The 19161-nt window shown below is 41.9% G+C and overlaps 1 protein-coding gene across 4 annotated transcripts in view; it reads left to right on the top strand.

Annotated features, from left to right (window-relative positions):
- Nucleotides 1-19161, top strand: part of golga4 (golgin A4) — a 25237-nt gene extending 6076 nt beyond the window's left edge. For 2 of the 4 annotated variants that reach the window (XM_053436998.1, XM_053437001.1), the window contains 21 exons: nucleotides 67-393; nucleotides 535-582; nucleotides 709-765; nucleotides 858-956; nucleotides 1943-2093; nucleotides 2233-2423; nucleotides 3722-3805; nucleotides 4500-4647; nucleotides 4734-4912; nucleotides 5105-5203; nucleotides 5311-5466; nucleotides 6301-10100; nucleotides 10252-10388; nucleotides 11228-11358; nucleotides 12038-12124; nucleotides 13533-13553; nucleotides 13739-13807; nucleotides 14189-14264; nucleotides 16540-16637; nucleotides 17703-17789; nucleotides 18473-19161. In XM_053436998.1, coding sequence (XP_053292973.1) covers nucleotides 67-393; nucleotides 535-582; nucleotides 709-765; nucleotides 858-956; nucleotides 1943-2093; nucleotides 2233-2423; nucleotides 3722-3805; nucleotides 4500-4647; nucleotides 4734-4912; nucleotides 5105-5203; nucleotides 5311-5466; nucleotides 6301-10100; nucleotides 10252-10388; nucleotides 11228-11358; nucleotides 12038-12124; nucleotides 13533-13553; nucleotides 13739-13807; nucleotides 14189-14264; nucleotides 16540-16637; nucleotides 17703-17789; nucleotides 18473-18487 — 6060 coding nt within the window. In that variant the 3' untranslated portion in view covers nucleotides 18488-19161. The remainder of the gene's footprint in view (nucleotides 1-66; nucleotides 394-534; nucleotides 583-708; nucleotides 766-857; nucleotides 957-1942; nucleotides 2094-2232; nucleotides 2424-3721; nucleotides 3806-4499; nucleotides 4648-4733; nucleotides 4913-5104; nucleotides 5204-5310; nucleotides 5467-6300; nucleotides 10101-10251; nucleotides 10389-11227; nucleotides 11359-12037; nucleotides 12125-13532; nucleotides 13554-13738; nucleotides 13808-14188; nucleotides 14265-16539; nucleotides 16638-17702; nucleotides 17790-18472) is intronic. The other 2 variants (XM_053436999.1, XM_053437000.1) reach the window with 2 other exon arrangements.

Here is a 19161-nt window from a genome sequence, read left to right as displayed (position 1 = left end):
TGTGATGCTGTGTCTCATTATTTAAATAGTAAATTTTTTCATGCAATATCTTGAACATTCAAACAGAGAGAGGAGCCGCAGTCATTTGCTCAGAAACTCCAGTTTAAAGTTCCCTCGATGGAGTCGCTGATTCGTGGCGGTGCCAGTCGAGCAGAAAGTCTGTTCCGCTCCCCCTCCAAAGACAACCTGGTCCGCAGCTCATCGCGTGAGTCCCTGACTCCTTTGGGAGAAAACGATTCCCCAGGTGCCCCCACATACGATCCCCCTTCAGACATAGAGAGCGAAGCTGAGGAGCCGCAAGGAACCGTCGAGTCCCTCTCCAAAGAGCAGCTGTTGCACCGACTGCTCCAGGTGGAGAGTAGTCTGGGGAAGTACAGAGGGAAGTACTCAGAGGTGAGAGTCGCACAAGTCCCAAAGAGATTCAAATGTTTATACAAATGTTTAAACAAACATTCTGTTTTGTATTCTCATTGAGGATTTGTTTCTCTCTCCGTTTCTTCTTCTTTTACGTACCTCCACCTTTGTATTTGGCAGCTGGTTACTGCGTACCGAACAGTCCAGCGAGATAAAGAAAAAACACAGGTCAATTTGCTTATGTTTTATTTTTGATATTTTTCTCGAAGGTTTCTTTTTCATCATTTGTTTTGTCAGAACAAATGTACCATCCTGAGCTGATCAGATTTTCATTTCTGTTCTCCTCTTCCTCAGGTCATCCTCAGTCAGAGTCAAGACAAAGCTCTCCGCAGGATAGGGGAGCTACGGGAGGTACGGCTCTACGTTATAAATGTTATGTCTCTGTACATCGATATCTGTCCGCCTGTTTAATTAAATAGTTTTATATATTGAATGATGTCTAGGAGCTTCAAATGGATCAGCTGGCCAAGAAACACCTACAGGAAGAGTTTGATGCTGCGCTGGAGGAGAAAGACCAGAGAATCTCTGTCCTCCAAACACAGGTCAGTTCTATTTGTGAATGAAAAACTGCTTTTAGAATTTATAAGTTTATTTGTTTTGACTCAATATTGCACATAAATTCAGTTTTTACCCTGCTAGAGAAATGTGACAAAAAGTTTGACTAAACCTAGTAAGGTCTAAACCTTGTGTATAGCTGAACCAGTCAAAAGAACAGTGTGTGAAATTAAGGAATCTACAGAATGCCAGTTAGCATAGTATTTGTCATCTCATATTGTATTTTGCCAAGTGTCAGTCTGTTTTCAGCGCATATCTCTTTGCTTCTCTCTGTTTTAACATACACAGTATTTTAATACAACTGGATTTACAACAAAGCTGCTCTCATTTAAAAGTTTGTTTCTGTTTTGGATTGGGTGGGAGTTGGCACCTGGGTAGAGCGTGTAGTAGAAATGATAGAAATGTCATTGACATGCACAGGTCCAAAAATAGAAATGGCTCGTGCCAATTCATCATGAAAGATCAGCTGCCAATGGCTTAAGTCGCAACACTCAACACTTGACTGGTCAATGATCAGGAACTTAACACACACACACACAAACACACACACACAGACACACACACACTCACACACTTCAAGATGTAGCATTGGACTGTTTTTCTCCCTAAAACACAGGAATAAAGATGGTGCTACAGATGTTAATAATAGTAAAATAATGACTTTATGTTTTAGGAAATATATGTTGGCAATCAACATTGTCAAAATATGTATTGTACAGATGTTTTTATCTGCTTAAATTCAAGGCAATAATAAATTAACATGATTTATTCTTTGATGTGTTTATAGAACTTTAGATCTTGGTTCTTGGCTCTCCTCCTGCAACATCTGCAAAAACTGTACAGATAAAAAAGTTATGGAAAAAAGCCATACATTAAATGCTAAATTGAACATAAGCAGAACGTAACCTGTTATTGTCTTCAGTGGTCAGAGAGACTTTTTTCACTAACTGGGATTTCTGTTTTTTTCTGTCAGGTTGCTCTGTTGAAGAAACGAGTCAAGGTGTCCTCTGATGAAACTCTGCCACCTGAAAATGAAGTCCCTCAGTCTAGAGATACTGAAGACTCTTCCTCTGCCGCACAAAGTCCTTCTAAGGAGCAAGGAGCCGAGCCTGAAGTCACTGAGGGTCAGCATACTTTTTATTCATCTTTAGTTAAGAGCAAATTCCCAAAATCTGTATGAAGATATTATTGGTTATATTCATGTGACATCTCTGGGAAACTATATCGTTACTTTTTAATTAATGTAATGTATTTTCTGGGCAGGAGAGGGCAACAGTGATCCAGCCAAACTAATGGAGGCTCTGCAGAAGAGAGTGACGAGACAGGAGAAGCTTCTGCAGAAGTGCAAAGAATTGATTCGTACACACAAGGAGCGCAGCGCCCAGCTGGGCAGTGAGAATGAAACTCTGCAGGAGCAGCTGCAGGAAAGACTGCAGGAGCTTGAGAAGATGAAGGTAGTTAAGATGAGTTATGATATGATGATAGTTATTAAGCTTGAGTAGTGACCACATTCATACTCAAATATCAGCACGTTTTAATCCAAATTGATCCATAAAAGTTTGGAAAACATCTGCCCATACACTGTGACTCTTTGTCACAATTTTTTTTCTCGAGGCAGTCAGGTTTTTTAAAAGCAATTTCATGGCAACAGCCTCTCATTAGAAATTGATGTGGCAGTAAACTGTAATTACGAAGAGGTTTGATTAAACTGGAGCCGAGCCGAGCCGCTTCGGATGACTGATCAGTTTGTTTATAGTAATTCATGTTGCTGCAGAATGTGTGCCAGAGACTTTGTGGTCCACTGATAATGTGACTCCATTATCTCAGTGACACTGTGCATTGCTGTGGTTCTCAGTGTCCAAACATCCAAATTCTCTGGCCATACTCCAGGACCAGGGTTCAGGTCATGTCAGCGCGACATGACTGAACCATTGTTTTTGTTGATTTCAGAAGATTTAGCTTCAGTGGTATGATCGGCTTATTTGGCTTCTCTAAACTGTAAACATTGTTACAAAGACACTGTTAGAACCGGTTGTAAGTTGATCAAGGTGCTTTCAGTTGATGCCATGATTTGTATGTTAAATCTGCACCCTGTTTGAGAGCAGTGGCCTTTGCCGTGTCCGGAAAAGCAGAGGTTAACTGGCGTTTAGCCCTCTTAAGCAGCATGAAGGCATCCTGGAAGCGCTGGGCTAGGCTGTGCTCATCCCCTGCCTCAGACAAATATCCCATAAAACAAACCATCTGTCTGTGATTCCTGTCCCACGGCACGAGGGTTTTCAAAATCTTTATTTGCAATCTGGTGTACAGAGTATTGTATCCTGTTTTTACTTGTTGTACATTCACAGGGAAAATGATGATTTTTCATGTTAGTTTTATCTTATTTTGATAAAAAGGCCACATAGACACTGATGCCTGGTGGTCCACACACATCAAACAACTGAGAAACAGAGACAACCCAGCATTTCCTGTTTGGTAACCTCCAGTTAAGCTGTGGTGGCAGGGAGACATAGCAACTCCAGGCCACTTCTGCTAAACTGGGCTGTAATTTGGGTGGACTTGTTGGTTTAGCAGGGCTTGTGTACACTATGATTGTTCGGCTCGTGGGTGAGGAATCCTGTGTGGTGCAGAAAACATCTCATTTAGAAGTTGTCTGACCAGAGCATAAGCAGAACCTGAGCTTGAAAGTCAGAGACGGCCCAGTGTAAAGTGGGATGTTTGTCATCTGTAATTCTGTCATGTTTTCTGTTTGAAGGAACTGCACACAACAGAAAAGACCAAGTTTATCACTCAGCTGCGTGACGCCAAGAACCTAATTGAACAGCTAGAGCAGGACAAGGTGGGTGAGGAGGTTTTTTAGTCTCTAGTCATATCTTCATTGGCGGTCCTGCAGATTCAGTTGTAGTAGAAAACCGGACATGTTTTTTCACTCTGCCCCTGAGTAAAGACACCTTGACGCCCCATGTTGTTTCTCTTAAACTTTGACCTCAGCTGTGCAGGATGGACAGCAGCTCATGAGATCTCTTGTGATGTAGACTGAAGGCTTGTGAGGTTGAAAACAACCAGCATATGTCCGCCTAAGTGAATGTCCTATTTGCCACGTCAAAGCAGTGTTTCCCCTTATTAAATAGACTGTGATGGTTGCCTATTTTTTACAGTTCTCATAATAACATAGAACTCTTAGTTACTGATTTGTTCTGTTGCTGCATTGTACCGCTATATGCAGCGAAATTTGCAATGCTATTTTTCTTGTGCTATCTTCCCTTAAGTTGTTACCATCCACACAGACGGTCAGATCTCATAGTTTCAGCTGCAGTTGTGTGTGTACCCCTAAGTGGCATGCAATGCAGTTCTCTCTGTTTTTGCATAGTACTGCTAAATAATAGGTCGACTTACAAGACAAAAGTAAACTCCTTAGCTGACTGAAAAGAGACACAGGGCTTTAGTTAGGGTTTAATATACAGATATAGTAGAGATCACATCATCATCAGTTTCATTTTCTCAGATGGTTGTTTTTCTTTCATGGCTTGCAGGGAATGGTCATTGCTGAGACAAAGCGGCAGATGCATGAGACATTGGAAATGAAAGAAGAGGAGATTGCGCAGCTCCGCTCCAGGCTCCAGCAGACTACTTCCAAGAAGGAAGAATTACAGGACCAAAAAGAAAAGGCTGAGAAATCAGGTGACTGGAATCCACCTCTCTTAATAGTCAGCAAAAATATTTTTTATAAATATATTCTAATGTCATGTTGTTTTTGTCCCATAAAGCATTTGAAGAACTTGAACGAGCGCTCGGTGTAGCTCACAAGGCGGAAGAGGCCCGCAAGCAGCTGCAGGTTCAGATGGAAGAGCAAGTGAAAAATATTGAAATGGAGGGTGAAGAGGAGAGGAAGAAACTGCAGCAGGAACTCACACGAGTCAAACAGGAGGTCGTCATCATCATGAAGGTCAGGGAATGACACATTCTTTCTGAAGAAGTCGTTAATAAATTCAAATTACTGTCGTTATCACAGTGTTTCACATTTTCTTCGTTGTAAGCAAATTTATTTTGTTTATTGACTGTTGATGCACTTTGATATTTACAATGTGTGTTTAACAAAAAAGAGTGCTATATAAATCAGATCTATTATTATTATTAGAAATCATCTGAGGAGACAGTGGCTGGTTTGGAAAAGCTCCACTCTGAAACTCTGGCTACTAAAGAAGCAGAGACAATTGCCAGAATCAACAAAGCTGTGGTAGGTGCCAGAAGATTTCACAAATATCATTTCACAGTATAAACAAGCACATCAGATGAAAAACAATTACTCTATAAATTTGGATTTGACATGATTGTGCTGTTTAGGAGGAATGCAAAGCAGAGTTTGCCCAGTTAGCCAAAGAGCAGGAACAGCAGTCGTCTCTGGCTCTGGAGGATGCAGATTTACAGAAGACTGCTGTGAGGACGGAAGCCGAAAGCAAGGTTAAAGAGATACAGCTGGAGCTGGAAACTGCAAGAACCGTGAGTCTATTCTTCACTTTTTCTAATGCAGTTATTAACTATGTCTGTGTGAAAGCTTTAAATGTTTAGTTTCTTCTGCACGTCCCGATCAATAAATAGTTGCCTAAAAAGAAAAAGAAAAAGTTGGTGTCAGTGGCCCTCACAGGACTGTAATAAAGACGACCAATAATTTCATTCAGTCCATGAAATAAGTGACTGTCATTACCGACCTGCAGGCCTGTGTTGCCTGCACTGCCTGTGCTCTCACTCTGCATGATACAGAATCTTCAGCCGTGTAGACACACCCTGTTGAAGCAGAGATCATGGTCAGAATTTATTGAGCGAGTCACATAAGGTCGGCTTCTAGCAGTTCTCAGGGAGTTAATGTTCATGTGTTTTGAGTGCGTAGCTTCCAGAGGGCTAATAGGAGGGGCTGAGATGGGGGTTGCATTTTTTAAAAGTGTACCCTGCTCTTTTCCAGGATTACCAACCCAAACTGATTAATAATTGAAATGATGAATAAAAAATAAATTTTATATCATTTGATTTAGTTTATCTGGCAAGTTAGGCAAATGCAGTGTACAGCCAAGTGTATACACCTTCAAGTGTCAATGATTTAAAAACTACTCACTGTACATACTCAAGCAAAATTAACTACAAAGCACAACACATTTTGTTGAATAGAAAGTAAAATATTTGAATCGCCTACAAACACATCCTTCTAACGATTGTTTGCAGCCCAAATTGTAAAAAATAATCCATCAACTGTTTGTTTATATAGAAGTCTCAGAAACATGTGAAATGATAAACTGTGATGATGAAAGAAAATGACGACCGGCATATGTGTGATTGCAGAGGATACTGGAGCTAGAGAGTTCTCTGGAGAAGTTCTCAGAAGAGGGAGCAAGTCTGTCCAACGATATCTCCAGTCAGATGGATGAGCTGCAAGATAAACTCAAGTTGCAAATCTTCGCTTTAGAGGAAAAGCACCAGGAGCAGCTAGAAAATCAAAAGTGCATCCTCAACCAGCACAACGATGCCGTTGTTGAGGAACTCAAAGAAAAACACAGAGTCGAAGTGGAAACCCTCATGAAGGACAAAGAACTGCAGTTCCAAGCACATGTTGAAGATATGAACCAGAAAACATTTGAGAAACTGGATGCAAAGCAGGCGGAACTGGAGGCTCTTTCCTCAGAACACTCTGAGGCTTTGGCTACTAAACAGCTTCTGGAGGAGAAGTTGGTGGCAGCTGAGGAGGCTCAATGTTCAGCTCGGAAGGTGCACAAGGAGAAGTTTCAGGCTCAAGCGGCAAAGCACAGTGTCGAGCTTGCAAACGTCAAACAGGAGCATGAGCAGTCCTTTGGGGGTGTGGAGAAAACTCTGAAGCAGGAACTTAACGCTATGCAGATCGTTTTGAGGGAAAAGGAAAAGGAAATTGGGGAACATGTCCTTCGAGAAAATACACTACAAGAGCAATCACATTCCAATATGCAGGAGCTAAATGTCAAGGTTAAGGAACTGGAGGAGCTGCAACAGAGTTTATCACAATCCCAGTTGGACTACAGCAGCCTTAAAGAGTCTAATGCACAGTTAAGTAAAATCTCGGAGGAGCTTGATCAGTGTAAGAAAGATTTGGCAGATTTGGAGCATCAGTTGGAAGCTGCAAAGAAAGATTGTCAACAGAAAGAGAAGTCGCTTCAAGAACAAGAACATCAGTTACAACAGACCAAAAAGGATATTTCAGAGAAAGAGAATTCATTTGCCGCAGAACTGAACGCTAAGCAGGAGGAACAAACACGTTTTAAGAAACAGCTGGATGAAAGAAATGCCCATGAGAAGAAGATGAAAAACACTATAACCGAGTTGGAAACGAAGGTAAAATCACAGGAAACAAAAATGGAAAAGTTCAAGCAGAAGGCCAAAGAGATGCAGGAGAATTTTAAGAAAAAGCTTCAGCAGAACGAAGAGACCATGAAGAAGGAACTGGCGAAGAAGGCGACAGAGCTTCAGCAGAAAGAGCAACAAGTTCAGGAGAAGATTCTCGAGATGGCCCAAACGAGCTCCCATGGTCTGAGCACTGCAATGACAGAGCTGCAGGCCAACCATAAGGAGGAGGTGGAGAAGCTACGTGACAGCCACAAGCGTGGGGCTGAGGAGCTGCAGCGTCAGTGGCAGGAGAGGCTTGGGCAGCAGGAAGAGGAACTGATGGAAAAACACTCAGTTGTTTTGCAGGAGAAGGCTCAGGAGTTGGAGGAATTATCTCAGCAACTTAGCAAAAGCAGAGAGGACACTGATCAAGTTATGTCTGAAATAAAGGACTTAAAGGAGGAGCTGGCGATTCGAGAAACCACCGTGCAGAAGCTGCAGGAAGAGCTTAACGAAGCAGCAGTGAAGCTGGAAAGTGTGTCTCAGGGTGAAGCGGTGTTGAAAGAGCAAATGGAGTCAGTGGAGAGGAACCTGAACCAGGCTATGAATGAGAGAAACGCACTGCAAGACAGGCTGAGCGCAAAAGAGGAAGAGAGCAGGGAGAAGATGAAGAGTTTGTCAGATAAATTGGAGGAAACGGAGACGCAGCTTAAAGCACTGGAAAGTTCCAGATTCAAAGAAAGTGATGACTTGCAGAATAAATGTGACGAAGCTAACCGTCAACTCCAAGCCAAGGAAGCAGAGTTCCAGCAGCAATTAATCATGATCAATAAGCAACTGGAGAATTACTGTCAGGAGGTTCAGTCTCAAGTGGAGTGTGGATCTAATGAACTCCGTCATAGAGTTGAATGTAGGGTGAACGAGCTGAAGGACAGGCTGCTGTGTAGTCAGAAAAAGGTAGGGCACCTCAAAAACACTATCCTCACTAAAGCAGATCATATTTGCACTTTAGAGGAGACTCTCCGCCGGCAGATGGAGGAGAACAAGAATCTATGCATTTCATTAGAGCAGACGTCTGCTCAGGTAGGTGCTCACGCAGAGCACATCAAAGCCTTAACAAACGTCAAGGAGAATCATTCTCTGTCTATCAGTGACAAAGTTCAGAAAATCGAGGAGCTGAGGGAAGCGAACAGAATCATATCGGATAGTATGAAAGCAAACGAGGCTCATATCAGTGATTTGGAGAGCATCGTCAGTGACTTGAAAAATCAGCTCGAAACTTGCATAAAAGAGAAGGAGGAAGCCATAAATCATCTGAAGCAGCAGTATGAAGAGGAGAGACAACAGGCGGCTGCTCAGATGAAGGAGACCATTGAGAGATTGGAGCAAGAGAGGAAGTGTGCGTCGGAGCAGGCAGACGCACTCAGGAGCAGACTGTCTGAGTACGAGAATAAAGCAGAGATCAAGTTCGTCCAGAATGACAACACTATCACATCTCTGCTGGCCCGGCTGGAAGAGCTGGAGCTCGAAATGTCTGAAAAGAACGAGGCTCTGCGAAGCCTGACAGCGAGTATTGACAATCAGTCCATCAGCAAGTCCGAGATGGACCAGGTGTTGAGCGAGAAAGAGCAGAAACTCAGCGGACTCACCTCGGAGCTGGAGAGTTGTGTCGGCCGACTCGCCGAGCTTCAGGAGCAGTTAGCCTTAAAGTCCAAAGAGTGCGAACAACTCGCAGCAGATCTAAAGCAGCAACACAGCATCAGGGAGAGCGACAAAAGGGAGCTGGTGGAGCAGCTGCAGCAGACCCAGATGCAGTGCGCTCTGAACGGTGACTCGGAGCAGGAGATGGCAGGGAAGTTGCACTCCCTCGAAGAAGACAACCAAAAGTGTAAACTCCAGCTTGAGAGTCAAAGGGAGGAATTTGAAAGAATGAAAAGCGAGATTATCAAGAGCAAAGAGGAGAGTCTGAAGGCCACTGGGGAGAAGTTATCCGCAGAGAGCGCTCGGAAAGTGTCAGAGCTGAAGAAGAAAGCTGAGCAGAAAATCGGTCAGATTAAAAAACAGCTGACCTCACAGCTTGAGGAGAAAGAGCAGACGATCAAAGCTCTTCAGACCAGCGTGGAGGAAATCAAGAGCAGCGAAACGTCAGGCCAACAACAAATAGAAACATTAGAGGAGAGAATGAAAACTTTGGAGGAAACTCTTGTCAAGCTAAGAGAGGAGCAGGAGAGAGAACTTGAGCAGACGCTGAGATATGAGAGGCTAGAGAAAGAAAAGTCAGTAGAAGAGCTGAAAACCGTGTATGAAGAGAAGTTGTCCTTACTTCAAACAGATACAGCTCAACAAGGGGAACTCAAAGAAGCTAAATCAGCGCTGCAAGAGATCGAGGCAAAGCTGAAAGAAGCAGAGGAGCAAAATCAAAATCTCCTCACAGAAATAAATCATCTGAAAGATGAGATGCGTGAGAGGGAAGCCCGGCTTAATCAACATCAGGAAACTATTAAACAACCTGAAGTTGTGGCTGAGATGACCGTCGAATGTAGCGGTGCACAGCAAACCAAGAGCGTGATGGAAAACCAAACGCAAAACCACTTTCCCCTGCAAGAAGAGGACGGCGATACCCTGGAGTCGCTCAAGAACAAACTGAGTCGGGTGTCGAACGAGAAGGAGAAAATCCACAAGGATTTCACCAGGTTACAGAAAGACGTGCGATTACTGAGGAAGGAGCATGAACAGGACATAGAGTACATGAAGAAAGAGTTGTTAGAGGAGAACGAGAAAAACCTGAAGTAAGTGCATGATATCAAGGTAGTTGTGATAATGTGTAATTAACCATTGGCATCCTACATTTGCATTGACCTTTTGTCTCCGTAATATTTGAACACATGCTTGTGTTGTGCAAACTAATTCACTGCATGTTTTTATCTTCTGTTTTAATAGAATGGAGTTGGAAGATATTGAAATGAAGCACAACTCTGCCATCAAGCATTTAATGAGAGAGATCAACACACAAATGGCCTTAAAAGAGACGGAGCTTGACTCGGCAGTAAAGGAAGCCATTGGTGAGGCGGAAGAAAGTAAATCTACATTCATCATATTCAAAGTGATGAGATTTGAAGCAATGGATAAGAGTGATTAAAGAAGACATATGCTTATATTCAGATTCATAATTTTAATTTGTGTTATAATTTGTAAAGATTCACATGCTCTCATTGTCAGAAAACACATCACTTTCCTCATTCTGTCCATTGCTGCAGCTCCTCTTTTCAGCTTCAGTCTGAGACACTTGGTTTCAGCTCCTGTCCCCCTCCTGATAAAGGGCACTCTGCTCTGATTGGTTAACCGGCTTTCTTTTGAGGTGTGCCTGAAAATCCTTATGCAAATGCAACTTCACATGAAATCAAGATGATGCAGAAGTATCAGCATTCAGGAGCTTCAGTGTATTATGTTGGGGAGAGGAGCTCACTTTAAAGGCTTTGGGCTTTTTAACTTTGCCGACATTAAACATTCACAAAAACCTCTATTACATACTTAATGAGAGAAAAACTGAGCAAACATCATATGTCTCCTTTACAATAATTATTTCTGTTGTGGTGAAGTCCTTACCTTTTGGTACAATGCAGTCTGCTCATGTGTCAAGCTTCCAAGTATCTGACTTATAATAGTAAAGATGATGACTTCCATGTACAACAATAGTGTGGAGGAACATGGAAACATGTTTTATTTCATCTTGACACTGGGTGGAACAGAATTAAGGGGTTGTTGCCCTTGGAGCAGTGGAACTGATTTAGCATGTTTCCTTATTTCCTCTCTGGTTAAATCCTGTTAAATTCCAGATGGGTTGTGAGTGAGCGGTTTGGAGCATGACTCTGGATTTATTTGCTAACTCTGGCTTCTGTCCCGCTCCTCGACACAGCGAAGGCCCAGAGTGTTGAAGCGGAGCTCATCACCAGCCACCGTGAAGAAGCCAGTCAGTTCAGGAAGGTGATCACGCAGAAGGACGATGATTTGCACAGAACTGTTCAGAAATATGAAGAGGTCCTACAGGTATAGTAAAAACAAAAGAACAATTAAAAGTTTCACTGTAGAAAGGAGATTGAATTCTCTCACCATTTGGAAGCTATCACTGCACTAGTTGGCAGCTATGTTCCCTTGGACTCAAACTCAAAACCCCTGGATACCATTAGTCATCTGATTTCATTTATTGATTTTAAACTGACATAATACATGATAAACATATGTCTTTTTAAGTCATAGATTATTCTAATACACAGTATTTTCACATATCCCCATGGAGCCTCCTACCAGGATCTAAATGAACTTGACTTAATTATCAGTGAAAACTTTCTAGCCATTGAAGGCAGGTGTATGACCACCAAGGGCTGCCACAACAGCTTCTGTAAACCTTCAATCTTCTAAAAGATCCTCCTCAATCTCACCTAGCTGTTAAGCTGGGTTGAGATCTGGTGACTGTGAAGATTGTAGCACACGATTCACATCATGTTCATGCTCCTCATACCAATCATTGACCTCTGGGAATCTGGTTAAATGATCATTTACAAGCAGTCAGCGGCTGGTATGAAATTTCCCTCTGTTACTGTCTCCAAATGTAATTTAAGACAGAGGTCTGAAATAAGGCAGTGACCTGCCCTAAAATAGTTGAGTTGTGATGCTGAGATGAAAATAGGAAATGACTCAGCCACTATTATCTGTTTTTCTTTTGTAGAGTCGAGAGGAGGAGATGGGAGGCAGAGTGTGGCAGGTCCAGAAGGAATTGGAGGATTTGCGAGCGACTAGCCACGGCACGTCTGAGGTACAAACAGCTCTGACCTTCTGTACATTTTCACCAGCTTGACAAACATCTGTGACTGGTTTTACGACTGGTTGATGCATTAGGGACATTTTCCCATTTACACAGATGTAGAAATTCATACCTGCAGCTATCAGTTCTTTATATACGAGTCTAGAGGTTAGGATTAAATTGATATACCGAATTGAAGTCATAAGTCACTAAACAATGGCGTCACGATATAACAACGGCTGTACGAAATCACTTTTTCAGTTTCCTTCTGGGATTTTGACGGAAGCATTTGTAGTTTTGAATGGCAGCTTAATCCAGGTGCATTTTAGTTTCAGTATCACAAGGCCCCTTCAGTCGCTTTATAATTGAAAGTTCATATTCAGGATAATAGACTAAGCAGTTACCGGTTATCTTGTCGCTTGCCTTGTTTCGTAATTGGAGGATAACGTCTGAAAGCTTGGAGACAATATGCCTTCGCTCTTTGCTGCAATCAGTGTCTCGCTCCGGTCGCGTGGCTCCTCTCCAAAGAGCACCGGATGCTGTGAAGCTCGTTTGATTTGCTCAGGAATGTTCTCCTCGGCAAACAGAGATCTCGAGGCAGCAGCCAGCCTCGATCCCTGTTCTCAATTATCATCATGCGAGGTGATTCTCAGCCTAAGATTCATACCACAGCAGTACTCGCATTCAAGATGTGTATACTGGCAAGAGTCCATAAAGGACAGAAGTAGTCCTGAGAGACGCTCTAACCCAGGTCCTGAGGGTGCCATGAGACCCCTGCATTGATTTTTCTACTCCTGTCCAGATGCACACAAACAAAGAGTTACGTTGCGCCCTCTGCTGCATTTTCCCCTCGTGAGGTCATCATTTTTATGGGTGGATTGAACGGGTTTACGCTTCATGAGGCTTTTCTTTACTACAGGGCTCACGAACCATTCTTCATTTAGACAGGGGGTCTGCATGTCTCTCCGTAGAGACCACACTCTTTTCAGTGTGTTAACAGTCCTTTCATTGCACTGTGAAATTTAAAGATGAGGCAGGTAATGTTCTACATTTTTTCGTTTTGGCTAAAAAATCCCATGAAAAGAGCGGCAGTGAGGTTTGAAGTTATGTTCGTGGTAAAGATGAAAGGTGTGAACGGATAACACTAGAGCTCTGTGGCACAGAGGAATCAGCTCAACCAGGATTTTCATACACAAACAATATATATGATAAAATAATATAGGTTTTGATTGATATTTATTGACTTATAGAAAAATGTGGAATACCCGTACACTCGTCCTTTAAAGATAAACTTTGTAGTTAAATGTTATTATACAATTTAATTTACATACAGTATTTACATTTTCACTGTTACTACACATATATCTTATATCTGTTCTAACTCACAGTATCTTCTTATTTCTCTTTAATTCTGGTACAGATGAGCTCAGAAGAACTACAGGTACGTCTACAGCTTCACTGGTTTCACTGTTTTATGAGTCAAATCATCTAAGCTCATTATCACTGTAAAACCGATCTTTGATCGAGAAAACACGCATCATGTGAGAGCTCATACTATCAGTGTGTTGTGTTACTTCTTCCAACTCCCAGTTCTCATGATAATTAATGTTCTGTCCTTCACCTCAGACGCAGCTCGCTGAGAAGACTACCTTGCTGAGCGAGGCTCGGCTGAAGGAGCAGGAATTTGTTGAGAGAGTGAGTGTCGACCCCATTGTGTGTTAGTGTGTCTGTGTGTTTTTGTATGTGTGTGTGTGTGCTCTTTGCGGGGACAAGTGAACAGCAAATCCCACACAGAGTATTCCCAGGGTTCTGTGGCCTCTAGCTAGAGCAGCTACTGCTCTCCCGCTGCATCAACTTAATTATGCAGCACATCTGTTTACATTTGGTTTAACCCCATAAACAATCAGAGCAACGCCTCCTACAGTTTTTCTCACACACATCATCACTAAAGGACGACCGACAAAATGTTTTTATCACATGCAACAATTTAAGCTAATGCATAGCATTAACCCAGTGGGGTCAGATAGCCCTATTGTATTGTTAAACTCTGCATGCTTGTGTGTTTCTCCACGGTAGATTCACTCGCTCGAGGACAAGATTAAATGTTTCCACCGAAAGACTGTTGTAACTCATCTCGGGAGCACATTCAAAGGTAATGTTAACACCATGAATCAATTAGTTCTGCTTTTTGAAGATATTCCCCTGGGATCAGCTAAACAAAGATCCCCTACACAGCATCTGAACACAGGAGAGTTTCATTAACAACAAACCTACAGTAAACGATAGGTCACACAATGTTTATTTATAAAGGGATTTTTAACACATAATTATTACATCGTATTAGGGCGGGCAAGTATTAGGGCTACTTAAAGGTAGGGTTGGCCAGATGGTTTACATACACATCTTATTTGTTGAATTTGTAGCCATAACTAAAGTCACCTGGAAAAAAATTATAAAACAAAGCCGGTGACTGTTGCCCTTTTACTTTAATAAACAGCCAAATAATTAATTTGGAAAATATCCAGAAGTTAGCGAGCGAGTCACGTCAGAGTGGGCTTCTAGCAGTTGTCAGGCAGTGCGTGTTTGTGTGTTTGGGTTCTGTAGCTTTGACATTTGGTCATGTTAGAGCGGGATCAGCTTTTTAACCTGCATTAAAATGAGGAATGTGGAGGAGGACATGTTTGGTTGTGGTCGACTGTAAGGTTATTGTTAGTTTGTGTGATGTTTAAAGGGGGTTTCATAGTATCTCAAGGAACCATTACCTTATTGTGTTTTAAGAGCTTGGATCTAGAAGGAGTGGAGCTCCCGAAAGCACATGTTCTTCTTACTGGTTATTTTTTTCAATATGGTCCCAATACTGTGCTGTTAAAATAGTTTTATATTGTGTTACCATGGTTTTATAGTAATTGTCTCAGAACCATTGCTGCTCGTTCAGATCAGCAGTCTTCTGCCTAATCTTCTAGTAACCACATCAACTTGGATATAGGGTAGGCAAGAGACACAGATCCTGAGTTATGTGGGCTAACATGTTATTTTCTAGACTGGTTAAACTATACTTTTGAGGACGTTTTTATTTAAATGTGATTTAACGTTGACTGGTTAGGGTTAGAGTTAAGGTTAGAGGTGTGGTTATAATTAGGGTTTGGTTATGGTCGGGGTCGGGGTTCGTCATACAGCTCTTGTTGATGAGGTCTGGATCAACCTCTTTCAGCTGTATCCTCGACTATCCTGTGACAGACGGTGTTTAGAGAGACGGAGTGAATCCTCCCCTCCTTTCCTGCTGGTGTAATAAAGAGGAGCTGCTGTCAGAGGGGGGGGGGGGGGGGGGGGGGTGAAGAAGCCATCCTTGGATTTAATGGGTTTTGCAGATCGTGGTCTTAATGTTTCCCAGTCAAGACCCTGCGGCACACACAGCCTTCTCAACTCATCCCCTACACACATACTGTATCCAACCTAACGCCTGCTGCATCCTGTATTTCCTTTGGACCACTGTGCTTATCAGTGAAAGTGTCCACCTCTCATTGTGTTGAGCTGCCGTGACCCAGACCGAGCTGTGATTTCAGGTATACTGCTGCTGATAAGTGTTTTCAGGTTTGTAGCTTGACTGGGGCAACATGGGGTAACATGGGGTCAGGAGGACAAAGGCGAGGAGGAGAAGGAGGAGGATATATTGGTGACGCTTTACTTCCCTTCACAGATAAAAGTTGTTTACACTACACTAAACGCGCGGTCTCTCTGGCCCATTCAGGGACATTAGGTGTCATCTGAATTATTATTCCCGCTAAGCATGTTGAGATTGGGTGTTGTTCCATATTAAACAAATGATGGAGATTATTCAGTTGTTGAAGCGGAAGCCTAAGGGCTACCAGATCCTGCCCGAGTTGTCACACTGATTCTCTGATTCATAGATTTTAAAGGGATAATGGTGTTATAGCTTTGGGGCTGAGAATTAAACCGTTCATTCTCAGACTCTTGTATTATTAAAATGCTCCTGCTGAGTCTCGTCATTCTTTCCTGTGCTTGTAGTCGCTGCTTAATTCAGACCCATGCCTGCACAGAAAGAGGTTCTGTGTTTGGTTGCTAAAACAAACGCGCTGTTGTCGGCTGTGACAACTCAGCTGGAGTGAATTTAAATGTGAAATGGTGGTACTTCAAAACTGGAGAAGAAAAGCAAATTAGTTAAGTTTTTAGACAGATATTCCTTATTCTTAATTTGTTTATTATAGTAGGCTAGGAAATCTTCTTCGGAGATACATTATATCTTAGAACAGAGACCTGGACAGATTGGTAGCAGAGTATTTACACATACTCTCATAAAACTCTATAAATGAATTGATAATTAAAAATGTTTATGCAATATTATTTAAATATAAATTTACTTTATAGTGGATTTATAATGTAATATCTGGCTCTGCTTGTTTTTACAGATCCTGTTTTCAACAGCACTGATGCTCTTTCAGAAGCCACTGAGCTGGAGTACCTGAGGAAGGTGTTTTTTGAATACATGATGGGACGGGAAACAAAAGTATGTTGCATTTTTATACACAAAAAATATTTTGGGATTGTACATTTTCTTTAGTGTTCTTGTTTTTTCCTTTATTCTTATTTTGTAATATTTCAAAATCCCAAGTACTGGATGATTGTCTGGATGTGTGTCACCTTTCATGGCACCTTTCTAAACACCCAAGCAAACCTTGTATAAATACACATAGACACCTTATAATACATCATATGTGAATGGTTAAACATAAACCAAGGTTATAATCAGATTGATGCAAAGTCACTTCAAATGTCGTAAAACTAAATTAGAGGGTAAGACAGAATAGGAAGAGGTTATGCTCGATGTACATAAAAAGGTGATACTAAGTCCAAGTTTGATATGTTTTATTTTATAAATTCAAAATCACCTCATCCAAGTGACGACCTATGATATCAGCCCATCCCAATATTTTTAAAGTGAGTGTGAAAGTCGTATAGAAGTCACGTCATGTCCACTTTTCTCTGGTAAAATAAACAGTGATCTATTTAATTAACAGTGCTGTTGACATGGTCCTAAAGCCAGCGGGACTTTCTCTGCTCCTCAGCAAACAGTTAGTCTTTATGGCCTCATGGCAGACCTCCCCAGTGTTGGAGGAGGATGTCCCCCGGCCTGCCTTCTCGCACATGCATCCTGCATGACGCAGAATTGCCATTTAAAGACATGCTGGCCTTGTTTAGTGTTAGTGGAGTGGTTAGGTTTCCTACACAGCAGCCCTGTTTCTGATTATCCCCGGCGTTTACAGGGAAATGCATGCTCCCTGGCAGATTGGCCTGGAGTTGATTATGCAGATAATGTTTTTTCCCCTTTCGTTTTCTCGGTCCTGTTGGACTTAAATTGTCTCAGACCAAGTACATTATAATCACATCAGGGTTTCAGGGTAAGAGGTGTGTGTGTGTCTGGTGTTTGTCAAAGGGATTTTTAAATGAAAGATGAAGATGACAAACTCTTATTCGTTGAGGAAGTTCAAAGTTATTGTTTCAAATGTCCTTTGTGAAGCGTTTGGATTTACTTATTTGTTTGCTCATTTATTAATTTCCTTCTCATCCGCAGACGATGGCCAAAGTGATAACCTCCATGCTCAAGTTTTCTCCAGATCAAGCGCAAAAGGTTTTGGATATAGAAGACTCGAAAACGACTGTGAGCATCTGTTTCCCTCCTCAGGATACTTTGATGCAGAGTCCTGCACGAGCAAAGCACCGCACCAGACCCAACCTGTTACCCGCTATTACCTCCACGTTAAATCCCCACCCGCTAACATATGTCCCACACCACGACCCTTCTCATGTGTTTAACAAACATGCTAAATGCACAGCCACTCACTTCAGATCCTGCTCCTTCTGTCTTCTTGTTCACTGTGTTTCCACAGTGACTATGTGCCTATCTTGCGGCTTTCAAAAGCGTATCTCTTTTCATGTACGAGCAGCAATGCCACTGAGAACGTATTCATAACTGCCTGGATTTGACTTTATTTGATCTATAACGACGAACTAGCTCGTTCGCTGTCGGTAGTGATAGTTGTTCTTATGTTTTCATCATATCGATAACAGTGTGCAGCTTTCTAGGTTTCATATACGCCGGTTAGTTCATCTTTACCTGTTCCCGTGAATTTTTTATAAATATATTTTTGACTCCTTTCACAACCGTTGTGTGGGTTACCCTGCAGGTGTCCGCCAACCCGGTGGAGGACTCTGCTTTTAATTAGCTCATTGGCTGAACTCACCTCAATCTACTTTGCTGTTATATAAAACAATATGATGAATGAATTCTTCATTGATACGTTCTCGATTGACCAAGTTTGTGTCATGTCCGTCTCTCTGCAGCCTTGGTTACGATGAGTTGCTGAATAATTCGGGTACTTTGGAGGAAAATCTGCTGCTGCCGCTGCTGCTGCTGAAGGGGAAGACTGCCATGGATTTGATCGAGCACATCTCTGCATTCTTGTCATTTTATATCTGTGTGTTTGTGTTGGGGTGTGTGTGTGTGTGTGTGTGTGTGTGTGGGTGGGATGCTGTATGTGTGACTATATGTAAAGGTATGAGGGAATTAAGAGAGAATATGCCAGAAACACAAATCTTCCATGAATCCAGTTTTACTCTATTTTTAGGTTTAATTTATTTGTTTTAGACGAAGACAAAATTTGTTTATCTTTATTTCAGAATGTTTGAATATGGTTTGGCTTGTGCAATAAATTATATTATCATAATAATGTATTGATGCTGACGGTCAGTTGATTAATAGGTTTCTGTGTCGTGTCGTTGTCTGAATCACTTCCTCTGTAAAACTCTAAACGACCCTTTAACTGTGCACTCGCACCACGTTAAGATTTTGGACCTTGTTTGTCTGACGCAGCCTTTTTGTGCTTTATATTCTGACACTGACACTGACATAGAAATCCCCCAAAAGTCACAACTGTAAATTGTACTGTGATTATGAGAACTGTACTATATAAGGCACTATATGACTTGCTATACATTTTCAGACTAAAAGATTAAATCTTATTTACAGAACA

Source organism: Pleuronectes platessa, chromosome 12 (assembly GCF_947347685.1).
Source record: "Pleuronectes platessa chromosome 12, fPlePla1.1, whole genome shotgun sequence".
Classification (NCBI taxonomy): domain Eukaryota; kingdom Metazoa; phylum Chordata; class Actinopteri; order Pleuronectiformes; family Pleuronectidae; genus Pleuronectes; species Pleuronectes platessa.
This window is presented reverse-complemented; position numbering and strand designations above follow the sequence as displayed.